The sequence below is a fragment of the Haliotis rubra genome, unplaced genomic scaffold (assembly GCF_003918875.1).
Source record: "Haliotis rubra isolate DU_JTF1 unplaced genomic scaffold, ASM391887v1 Scf508, whole genome shotgun sequence".
Lineage (NCBI taxonomy): Eukaryota > Metazoa > Mollusca > Gastropoda > Lepetellida > Haliotidae > Haliotis > Haliotis rubra.
The window spans coordinates 68,355-81,108 of NW_025767200.1; the positions used below are offsets into that span (position 1 = coordinate 68,355).

Here is a 12,754-nt window from a genome sequence, read left to right on the forward strand (position 1 = left end):
AATATGACTACTTAGCCGTCACTTTATATACTACTCACACTTTGCTAAGGATCACAAAAATTCCCAACTTTACTTAGACACAGATCTATAATTTGAAATTGTATTTAAAACTGGATAAAAAATAATATGGTAACCCGTCTTTAGGCAAACAGCCACTTTAGTCTACCCTTATGCACTTGATACATGAGTAACCATAAAAATGGTTTTCATGGCACCAATCATGGAACGAGTCATTGACAAGTACACAACACCTGTCAATAGGACAAGGTGCAGTGACATATTGAAACCTAGGATCCATGCTTACAATAAGCTTAGATTTTTTAACCAAATTCGACCCCACATCATAGTTTTCTGTTCAGTCAAAGATCTGATCCTTAGCAAAGTGTGAATAGTATAGTATGTTGAAAGTAATCCGTAGCTGGGTAATCCTGTGTAAAAATTAATTTAGTTTAATGAAGACTTGGGTGAGCAATACGTTGCAACCACATGACCACTGGTATGTTTTAATTGTTGCAATATGTTTAATATTGACCAAATTTATTGATTTCAATCATAAGATGTCCATGCTATCCATCGGCATATGAAAATTATTATCAGTAATTTAAGATATGTTCATCTGAACAGCAAATATATAACAAACAAACAGAAATAGTTCCTTAGATTATTTCGGAATATTCATGCTGTTTGATGTTTTCCCGTCATGCATTGAAGTACCAATCAAATGTGTTAAGGGATCTGAGTGAGTGAGTGAGTCTACTTTGACGCCTCACTCAGCAATATTCCAGCTCTTTAGCGGCGGTCTGAAAATAATCGAGTCTGGACCTGACAATCCAGTGATCGACAGCATGAGCATCCACTTGCACAATTGGGAACCGATGACATGTGTCAACCAAGTCAGCGAGCCTGACCACCGATCCCGTTAGTCGCCTCTTACGACAAGCATGGGTTACTGAAGATCAATATTCTAATCCGGATCTTCACGGGTAGTTAAGGTGTCTGACAACATGCAATGTGGCATTAGTAAACCTATTACCAATCAGTTAAGCTTGCGGGTTTAGGGCCCCATTGTAAAAATGAATGAATGAATGAGACACATATAAAAAGAAGAAGATAATATTATGCACTATGACATCATTCAACATTTTTTAAATCGGAAAAGGCGTGCCACAATTTGCCAGTGTATTGCCCCCAAAATGATATATATTGTCGAATGTATGAACGATCGAACGAATGAAGTTAAAAAGCAGATGAACATACAACAAACGTACAAATGCAAATATGTACAAAACAATGAAATGTTGCTGAGGGCAAATCATCGTTATAGAACGTATGAACTTTATGTAGGGATGTAATGTCATCCATAAGCAAACGTGATGGCCCTTGAGCAAATATGTTTAATACACCTTCAGTAGTATCACCATGTAGAAATGGCAGATTGACCGCCAATATCAGAATAAGGTATCTTTTTAACGCGCAGCCCGGTAATGGATGCCTCATGTACCGACTAGTGCGATTACAATTTTAAAAGCAGTCTGAAATTATTGATGGTGGTATAAAACTCTCTGATCATGATACTGAAGGTATGACTATGAAACATGTATGGACAGTCCTAATCAAAACTTCCATCGTCGCCAATCTAAACTGCGTTAATGAGCGTTTGGTCTTGCCAGGCGTTGTCTCTCAAATTGCCATTTGACACTGTTGCTCTTGAAATCTCCATGTGGCCCATTGGGGTTGCTGGCATAGAAAAAGTCTCCAGAAATCTACGCTGGTCGTAAGTTGGACCAAATGGATCGGTTCTACTAATACCTCGATATACCGTTTTTACCCCTAATAAATTAATTGTGACATCGTTGTGAAATGTTATACAGCAGGTGGTGTCACTGATATACCTGCCCACGTATGAAGTTGAACTAACGTGTTTACACTTTATTACTATTTATGATGCTGATGGGGAAACGATCTGTACATTTTATCGATCACATATCAATTTTGGAATAATGTGCACAGATTCTCGAGGAAACGAGTATAATTACAAGACAGATTTCACCATGTGCTTACTTCGTTCTCTGAAAATTATTTACCCACACAATAGCAATCGATAAAGGAGATAACAAAGACATCACGACCGCTTGCTCAAGAACAATCCCCAATGTAGTTTTAAAAGGAGCATCTGGATGATATTTGAAACTGTTTACCTAGAACCGCACGTCGATTGGCCCAATATTAACTGCAGGTGTTTGGATTTGGGCGGAGAAGTTGGAATGTATTGAGTAAAAACAGAATATTCTCATTTACGTTCTTAACACACGCCTTAACCTTTAAAGGGTGACACTAACTATTTCCTATAATTTTTCCGGTGGGTAAAGGTTAAGGAAATTATTTTATCATTTGATTTTCAAAAGATATCCCAACATTGTCAGTCAACATATGTACACGTGTAGATGAAAAGTAGCTGAAGTTGAAGATTGAAAGACACTGTTAAACTCTTTTCATACAACAGTGATAAGAACTCAGGGTTATGCGAGATTGACTATAACTTAGCACATGTGCATGTAATTCCGGGACCAACCTTCAGGGGGACACTTGGAGCCATCGTATCCACATCTGGGCGTGTCAGGGGGTGCGGACCTTCTCCCCCCTGCCCAGTGGATCTGTGTCTCTGGTACGGGGATGTATCGCTTCCTGCTTCCATAGTAGTTGGCAACCACCTGGTGGCGGAATGAAAAAAACAAAGTTACGAGATGACTAATAGCGCAGACAAGAAATAACTGACATAGTGACAACTTTGTAACATCATAGTTACAACCTTATTACAACATAGTTACAACAAAGTATTAGCAGAGTAATAGCATAGTTACGACACAGTTACGACATAGTTACAACATAGTGACAACTTTGTAACATCATAGTTACAACCTTATTACAACATAGTTACAACAAAGTATTAGCAGAGTAATAGCATAGTTACGACACAGTTACGACATAGTTACAACATTGTGACAACTTTGTAACATCGTAGTTACGACCTTATTACAACATAGTTACAACAAAGTATTAGCAGAGTAATAGCATAGTTACGACACAGTTACGACATAGTTACAACATAGTGACAACTTTGTAACATCATAGTTACAGCCTTGTTACAACATTGTTACAACAAAGTGAGGATAGTATCAGCACAGTCGCAGCATAGTTGCAAAATAGTTACAACATTGTTACAACTGTGTAATGGCAGAGTAATAGCAGAGTTATGACATACTTGTAGTTACAACACAGTTACAACACAGTGAACATATCGGTGTATAGTTACAACCAATCTGCAACAAAGTTTTACAACAAAGATGCAATAGGGTAGCATATACTGCATAGTTACAAACACGTTAAAACAATGTTGCACACACAGTATAGTTGCAACACATTTACAACACAACTACAACATTGTTACAACAATATGCAATAACGTAGCTATATCTTGCTTATATCACAGTTTCAGCGTTCAAGTTTCACCACATTTACGCCATAGTTACAGCATAATTACAACATAATGTATGACAAAGTTACAACATAGTTACGACTGTTATTGTTGCAGTTATTCATCATTACGTCATACGACCAGCAACAATGGCTTGAGATATGTATTGTGATCAGGAATACCCTGAGGTTTCAAACATCGATTCACCCAGGTATCCCCAGCGGTTTCAAACAACATCGACTCACCCATTCCAGTCAATATTGCCATGAGACCCATTTTCGCGGTAGCTGTAGTTTCTCAATAATGGATCTATATTTTAGATAGAATCATCCGTCGAATAAATATTACTTTCGAGATGCAGGGGGACTTATGAAGTGGAAGAAAGTGAAATTTCCGAAGTGACTATTCTGCAATTGGGAATATAATTTGGACTCTTTCAGTTTCGAGTGAACAAGTCCACTGAAACGCTCAAGTCCACTGAAATTGCCATGAGATTTGGAACCTCTGGAGTTGGTCATATTGTGAATAAGTAGGTGTGGTTTAAGTTAGAATTTATCAATATTCTAACTTTATAAGAGGGGGTACCAGAAAGCGTCTTTACACATTGTAATTATGAAGGGATTCGAATGACGATGTAATGTTTAACCTCGCTAGACTTTCCATCTACAAAACGGATTGATTTTTATTCCACTTTAAAAAATGTTTTCATTAATTCACGGCCAATCCAAAAGAAAGCTTAATATAAATCTAATAATAATTACGACAGTGTTGCTGGATGACCAACGGGTTATGAACTTGACCTCGTGGTATCGTTTCATGAAACTTTAGATCATGCAAATGTAAGGTCAAGCATGTGATGCAAACAATGACTTCTCCAGAAGCAGCTAGGCATGAGTTATAACCATTCACCTGATGAAGGTGAAAGGATAAACTCCGAAACGTTGTGTTCCTCCTAATAAAGAAGCTAACATAAAACACTCTTCATTACCAGTTATATGCCTTTTGCAAAATCAGAAGATCGAAAGAAAATTATTGTGCCTTCAATTTAGAAGTATATGGAAATATTCAATTTCACCCACACAGAAACAAGATGCAATCCAGAATTATGCTTTTCGATTTTTGCAAATGGGCAGAAAGATCTCAGCACGAAAGGCAACAAGAAATATTATCGATGATCAAGCAGGATTTTTCAACTCTTAAATTGTATGGTTCTCACATGTTCCTTTTCGTTGGAAACACTGCGGTAAACTCTGTCAGTCTTAATCAAAGATCCATACCACGCAATCATTTCGATAGGCAGACAAAGTCTAAAGTTCCAAGCGTCGTTTCGACACATGCCAGTTCTGATTAGAATCAGTCTGTCATGTGAAGGTAGAAAGAAACTTTGATTAATGTTTTGTTTGACACTTTAATTAGCCTGTTATGACTCTGTCACACAACTAGCAAAACATTAGATTAATATTAACACAAAAACCTTTTTTAGAAAAGAATCGTTTCGAAAAATTCTGACATAAATCATTTTCATATTTATGTTATGTTTTATAGATGAAATAAGAAACATGACTTTTCATTAATTACGTCCAAATGAAATAATGGTGTAACAGCATCCCCTGACATATACAAATATAATCAAAGGCTTCTCCTAAAAGGCCCCTTAAAATGGCAAATGATACTAAGCAGTTACCGTATAATTTTACAGCTTGCGTCATATGTGTACAGTATGTGGTGGTATGTGGTGCTGTGCATAGAGCTCAGGTCACAAATCAGTTGAAGTTAAGCGACGTTGGGCGCGGGGTGCTCTTGGATTGGTGACCGTGTTTGGCAACTTGACTCCTGAGAGTTTCTAGTACTTCAGTCCCGCCCCTCAACGAAGCACATGTGATACACGTGGTCTCACCTGGGGCAAGTTGGTTTGCTCAAAATTGCCTCTGTTCACCCAGCAGAAAATGGGTACCCGATGGGATATCTGATGTGACTATAACCTTCTAGCGCCCAACAGGCAACTTGGGTTATCCGGGGTAATAATGTGTTAGCTTCGAGCATACACAAGAGTGTGGAAACAGGCAGCTTTATAAATGTCCATTATTATTATTTATTTGGGTGATGGTAAACAATTTGTTTTGAAAGGTTTAGCTAAACATCCCTTCAAAATCTTGGCTGGAGGACGAGAATTATTTCTTGTTGTGAGACAGATCACATTTACTGTGAGTATTGGCTCTTGGACTAACTTTTTCAAACTTTCGAACACAATTCTCCAGACGTGTAAATTGCTATGTAAATAATAGTTTCATATGTAGTCCAAACTTTGATATCTTCATCTTGTGTTTAGATCAATAATTATAAACTTTGAAAAAAGTTTATAATTATTGATCTCAACGCAAGATTGTCTTGGAATGAGAGAGGAAACTAAACTTCAATTCCACAATCTAGGATTAACATAGATAAATCATACTTTAAACTTATGATATATTGTTCAGTTACTAGTTAGAAGGTAAATATCGCTTAAAATGTGGGTTAAGGTATGCAAAACCTTTATTCAAACCTATGTCTTGGCATGAGAGAGGAAACTAAACTTCAATTCCACAATCTAGGATTAACATAGATAAATCATACTTTAAACTTATGATATTTTGTTCAGTTAATAGTTAGAAGGTAAAGATCGCTTCAAATGTGGGTTAAGGTATGCAAAACCTTTATTCAAACCTATGTCTTGGCATGAGAGAGGAAACTAAACTTCAATTAAACAATCTAGGATTAACATAGATAAATCATACTTTAAACTTATGATATATTGTTCAGTTACTAGTTAGAAGGTAAATATCGCTTAAAATGTGGGTTAAGGTATGCAAAACCTTTATTCAAACCTATGTTTTGGCATGAGAGAGGAAACTAAACTTCAACTCCACAATCTAGGATTAACATAGACAAATCATACTTTAAACTTATGATATTTTGTTCAGTTACTAGTTAGAAGGTAAAGATCGCTTCAAATGTAGGTCAAGATATGCAAAACCTTTATTCAAACCCATGTTTTATGCTAAAGCTAGTTAAACCCCATGATCGATTCCGCCACTGTCCTGTTCTGTGGTTGAGATTAGACGCTAGTAAATGTCTCGAAAATCGTTTTCCTTGGATTGAGCTTGACAAACCTTCCATCAGACTTCTTCTCATAGAGAGGGAGCTACAAATCGACTGTACACATTGCACCGATGAATTGATTCGAACCAGGGCTTCATCGTGACGATGTAATATTTTAACCACACCACACCTTCCATCAATGACGTTAGTTTGGTTTCTTCCGCATTGAAAACTGGTTTCGTAATCTTACGACCCATCCAAAATGAAGATGAAAATAAATCTTCACCTATAATGACTACGGCCGTGTTGCTTCATAACCAATCGTTTCATGAAACCGACCTCGTAGTATCGTTTCAAGAACCATAAGATAGGGTAAATGTAAGGTGAAGAAAGAGATACAAGAATGACGCATCCAGAATCAGCTTGATATCAGTTGTAGGCTTTCTACAAAATCAGACGATCGAAATATATTATTGGGCACATCTATTGGGAAGAATATGAAAATATTCTATTTCACCCACGCTGAACAAGATCCAATCCCGAATGATGTTTTTGGATTTTTGCAATGCAGAAGAAACTCAGTACGAAAGGCAACAAGAAATATCATCGCTGATCAAGCAGGATTTTTCAAATCTTAAATTGTATGGTTCTCGTATGTTACTTCTCTGTGGAGATATTGCCGTAAACTCTGTCAGCCTTAACCAAATATCCATACAACGCAATCATTTCAATAGGTGGACTAGGTCTAAAGTTCCAAGGGTTGCCACACATGTCAGTTATGATTAAAATCAGTTTGTCATGTGAAGGTAGAAAGGAACTTGGATTACTCTTTCTAACGGTTTTTACACGGTTAGCAAAACATTAGATCAATAATAACACCAAAGCACCCTTTGTTTTAAGAAACAGAGTCGTTTCTGAAACATTCTGACATGAACCATTTTCATATTTTTGTTTTGTCTTATAGATGAAATGAGAAAGATGACATTTCATTAATACCTGCAAATGAAATAATGGTATAATAGCATCCTCTGACATTAACAGTTGTAATCAAAGGATGCTCTTAGAAGGTTCCTCGAAATGGCAAATGATACCAAGCAGTTAACGTTTAGTATTACATCTTGCGTCATTAGTGTTTGAGATGATGTTAAACGATATTTTAACTTACTGCAAACGTCTGTGGCCTGACGACAAGATCCATTTCTTGTTGTGAGACAGATCAAATTTACTGTGATTATTGGTTCTTGGAGTAACTTTTTTAAAAACTTTCAAAACATGCCTCAGACGTGTTATGCTATGTAAAAAATAATTTAAATGTATTTCAAACCTATGTTCTTGGAATAAGATAAATAAATCTTATTTCGAGGCCTTGGTGTTGCATTGAGATCAATAAATGCGTAACTTACTTCGATCACATTGTCTTGGGTTTATATAGATAAGCCGTTTTTGAATGTATGTTCCTTCATTCAGACACCAGTTGGGAGGTAACTTTAAATTAAATTTGGGTTGAGATATGCAAACCCTTCATTGAAGCCCATGTTCTTGGGCTTGAATAAATCTTACTTATTCCAATAGGTGTATTGGCATCCTACTACGGCTGAGAAGGACACACCTTACTTCAAACCCATAATTATTTGAGAGTTAGAGTCAGTTCAACCTCACTTCCACCCTTGTGGGTAGTCTAACGCTGTTGGACTGAGCTAGTTAAATCTCACTTCAAATATCTTCAAATACCACTTTCTTCAAACCTATATTCAAGGGTTAGAGCTCATTCTGCATCACTTCCTCTGGTCTTCTTTAGCGGAGAGGGATAGTAATACACCTAGCTTCGAACCCATGTTATGAGGCTGAGCTTATCAACCGTCACTTCCACCTCTGATCTCTACACCATTCGTTCTACTTATGTTCTTGGGTTGAGTTTCCGCCCGTGTTCTTAATTCTTAGTGAGGTGACTTCTTCAAGCCCATGTTTGTGGATTGAGCTGTTTACACATGTGCTATTTGGTTGGGCTAGATACAACTTTTCTGACACCCTTGTATGTCTCGTTAATCCTGTCCTCCACTCCATGTCTTGCGGTTGAGATACACGATATATGCTTTTAACCAGACCCATGTTTTAATGTGTGTAAAATAGCCTCACCTAAACAGGATTTCTCTGCTTGCGATAGATACAGTACACTTTTTTTCCAACCCATGTTCTTGGTTTTTGCAAGTTAAAGTTTCAGTATCTCTTTGGTCGAAATGGACAGTGGTTCCCATGGCAAAACAGATGTTTTAACATCAGTATTGACTGATACACCTATTGGCATAAAATGCAATCCTTAGATGGAGTAAATTGAAACTTGTGCATTCTATAGACCTTACTTCAAACGTGTTGGTTCCCTGGATGATATACTTAAAAGTTACTTTAAATATATTAGTTCCATGGATGATATACACAGAAGTTTCTTAAAATGTATTAGTTCCCTGGATGATATACACAGAAGTTGCTTTAAATGTATTATTTCTACGGATGGTATACACAGAGTTACTTTAAATGTATTAGTTCCTTGGATGATATACACAGAAGTTTCTTAAAATGTATTAGTTCTATGAATGATATACATAGAAGTTACTTTAAACGTAATAGTTCCAAGGGTGATATACATAGAAGTTACTTAAAATGTATTAGTTCCATGGGTGATATACATAAAAGTTACTTTTAATGTATTAGTTCTATGGATGATATACATGGAAGTTACTTTAAATGTATTAGTCCCATGGGTGATATACATAAAAGTTACTTTAAATGTATTAGTTCCATGGGTGATATACATAAAAATTACTTTTAATGTATTAGTTCCATGGATGATATACATGGAAGTTACTTTAAATGTATTAGTTCAATCGGTGATATACATAGAAGTTACTTTAAATGTATTAGTTCCATGGATGATATACACAAAAGTTACTTTAAATATATTAGTTCCATCGGTGATATACATAGAAGTTACTTTAAATGTATTAGTTCCATCGGTGATATACATAGAAGTTACTTTAAATGTATTAGTTCCTTGGATGATATACACAGAAGTTTCTTAAAATGTATTAGTTCTATGAATGATATACATAGAAGTTACTTTAAACGTAATAGTTCCAAGGGTGATATACATAGAAGTTACTTAAAATGTATTAGTTCCATGGGTGATATACATAAAAGTTACTTTTAATGTATTAGTTCTATGGATGATATACATGGAAGTTACTTTAAATGTATTAGTCCCATGGGTGATATACATAAAAGTTACTTTAAATGTATTAGTTCCATGGGTGATATACATAAAAGTTACTTTTAATGTATTAGTTCCATGGATGATATACATAGAAGTTACTTTAAATGTATTAGTTCCATGGGTGATATACATAGAAGTTACTTTAAATGTATTAGTTCTATGGATGATATACATAGAAGTTACTTTAAATGTATTAGTTCCCTGGATGATATACACAAAAGTTACTTTAAATGTATTAGTTCTATGGATGATGTACATAGAAGTTACTTTAAATGTATTAGTTCCCTGGATGATATACACAAAAGTTACTTTAAATGTATTAGTTCCATGGATGATATACATAGAAGTTACTTTAAATGTATTAGTTCAATGGATGATATACATGAAAAAACTTCAACCATGTTGGTTCCCTGGATGATGTACACAAAAGTTGCTTCAAATGTATTAGTTCCATGTATAATGAACATAGAATATACTTTACATGTATTAGTTCCATGTATGATTAACATATAATATACTTTAAATGTATTAGTTCCATGGATGATATACATAAAAGTTACTTCAACCATGTTGGTTCCATGGATGATGTACACGAAACGTAATTCAAATCAATTTAGTTTCATGAGTGATATTCATATGACCTACTTCAAACTTGTTGGTTTTGGGGTTCAGGTCCAACAACGAGTAGTCTGCGTTTCTATCCCCATTGGCATCGATGCTCACTGTTCCAGTGATACCTGAAATGGGATATTAAAATGTATGTGAATATTTTACCTGCACAGGTGACTTTCACGATATTGTAATAAATGATGAGCTTGTGAGACAAAACCGCCTCCACAATCATATAAGAAATGTGTACTAAAACAGAGTCGATTCTAGCAAGGATGTTTATGAATCCCTATCGAATAGTGACACAATATGATCGCGAAAAAGGTGACAGTCCCTAACCAATGACATCATACATAAATGCAAATCACAGTCAGCTGACTTATTGGAATTTGATCATTTTAATCAGATATTGAAATGGCCTCCATGTGTCTACCATCAAACGTTCTGAAATATCTACTGAAATCTTGATGAGTGAGTATGGTTTCCTTTTGACGAAGAACATATGAATATTTTCGCGTATGGTGATGTTTGTATAAATGAATCAGTAAAACCGCTTCTGCTTGATATTGATGCATGGTAACTTTAAAATAATGTGTTCTATTATGTAAACGGATGTACGGTACTAGAAATTATATGCAACGTCTGATATTGTAGGAAACCATACTACAGCAACTCGTTACGCATCATGTCAATGTGGCCATAGATGTGAGAATGTTTTTCATTACTTCATTGAATGTCCATTGTATACTATTCAAAGACATAAAAAAACAGTTAAAATCTTTGGAACATATTTTCAAAAATAGAACACTGATTGATATTAATCTTATCTTACATGGCAATGCAGGTCTCTCAATCACTGAAAACCAGAATGTTTTCAAATATGTACATGTCTATATCTCTTAAAATAAACGCTTTCTCAGTAAACATCTGTTGTACATACCCTAGCCTATGTCTGTCACTTGTGTACTTTGTTGTAAGATAAATTGTGTAATTATCCGGAGATGGCTTTTCTAAGTTGGATAACTTGTGCCCAATCCTTTTCTTGAATGAATAAAATATGTTTAAAACAAAACAGCAACTCGTTACAGTCGCTTTACCGACAGAACAACGAAAGAGTAAATATCATAACTGAAACAATAACGTCAACGTTGGAAGCTTAAACATTTACATTAAAATATCTAAAAGGAAATACAGGTGTCATAGGTTATTATAGAGGAGAATCATGTATGTTGTTTACGTATACTTAGAGCAGATGGATCTATAACCACAAAAGCAAATGGATTCAGAAAACACCATTGAGTCTATTGCCCGAGAAATCTCCTCTGTAAGTTCCTGCTTGATGGAAGAAGCATGGGCCTGACTTTTCGAAACAAATTTAAGCTTCTACTCAAATTTCAAACTGAGTTTGAGAATTTGAAACAGCTGAATTTTTAACCCAACTGCATTTTTAAAATAAAAAATCCAAACAACTTAAGTAATCTATCCGCCAAACTCAAATTGTCTACTATGATTTCACTTCATTCTGGGAAATGCAGTTTCCTGCGAGGTTTTTTTTCAAATTTGAGTAAAAACTCAAACTTAAGTGGAAACTTAGACTTGAATTTGTTTCGAGACATCGGGGCCTGACCATTTAAATTTATCACATTGTTAATATACGTGCGTGACATCGTGTCAACAATTTTATAAGCTGCCAATGCTATGAGGGAGTGAGTGAGTTTAGTTTTACGCCACTTTTAGCAATAGTCCAGTAACATCACGGCGGGGGACACCAGAAATGGGCTTCACACATTGTACCCATGTGGGGAATCGAACCCAGGTCTTCGGCGTGACGAGCGCACGCTTTAACCACTAGGCTACCCCACCGCCCCTCCCATGCTGTGACCCTTGTCTGTACATAAAGATAGTTAGTGTCATATAAAGATGAGACTCTTGGGAGAGGATTATCGTCGCTTAGGAGAGGATTATCGTCGTCATCATACATCTAGTGGCTCCTTCCGGACTGTTTTGTTGGACTAGTCCTGTTGCAGAAGTTCCAAATGAGGAACATTTGAAATTTGAGCGGAGGAAAGTTTTACAGATGACAATCGTACCGAGCCAAGTGAGCAACCGATCCATGTGTTTACGAAATGCGAGTTTTGAAGCCTTTTTGTGCAACAAGTTCATGATGCGGGGCAGGGGCAGTTGTGGAAATCTGAGAGAACCAAAGTTTTGTTGATAGTAATCCTACCCTGCCAAGTGGGTAACATATCAATGCGTTAACGAAGTGAGAGTAGTTTTGCAGTCTTGTTTTTGCGGTTGACATTTCGATCGTTGCAGCATGCAGT

The 12,754-nt window shown here is 36.0% G+C and overlaps 1 protein-coding gene across 5 annotated transcripts in view; it reads right to left on the minus strand.

The window, feature by feature from the left end:
• LOC124292117 (atrial natriuretic peptide receptor 1-like) overlaps positions 1-12,754 on the minus strand; it is a 312,171-nt gene that overhangs the window by 38,917 nt on the left and 260,500 nt on the right. For all 5 annotated transcript variants that reach the window (XM_046729169.1, XM_046729168.1, XM_046729167.1 and 2 more), the window contains 2 exons: positions 10,467-10,558; positions 2,573-2,711 (listed from right to left, as the gene is read on the minus strand). In XM_046729169.1, the coding sequence (XP_046585125.1) occupies positions 2,573-2,711; positions 10,467-10,558 (231 nt within the window). The remainder of the gene's footprint in view (positions 1-2,572; positions 2,712-10,466; positions 10,559-12,754) is intronic.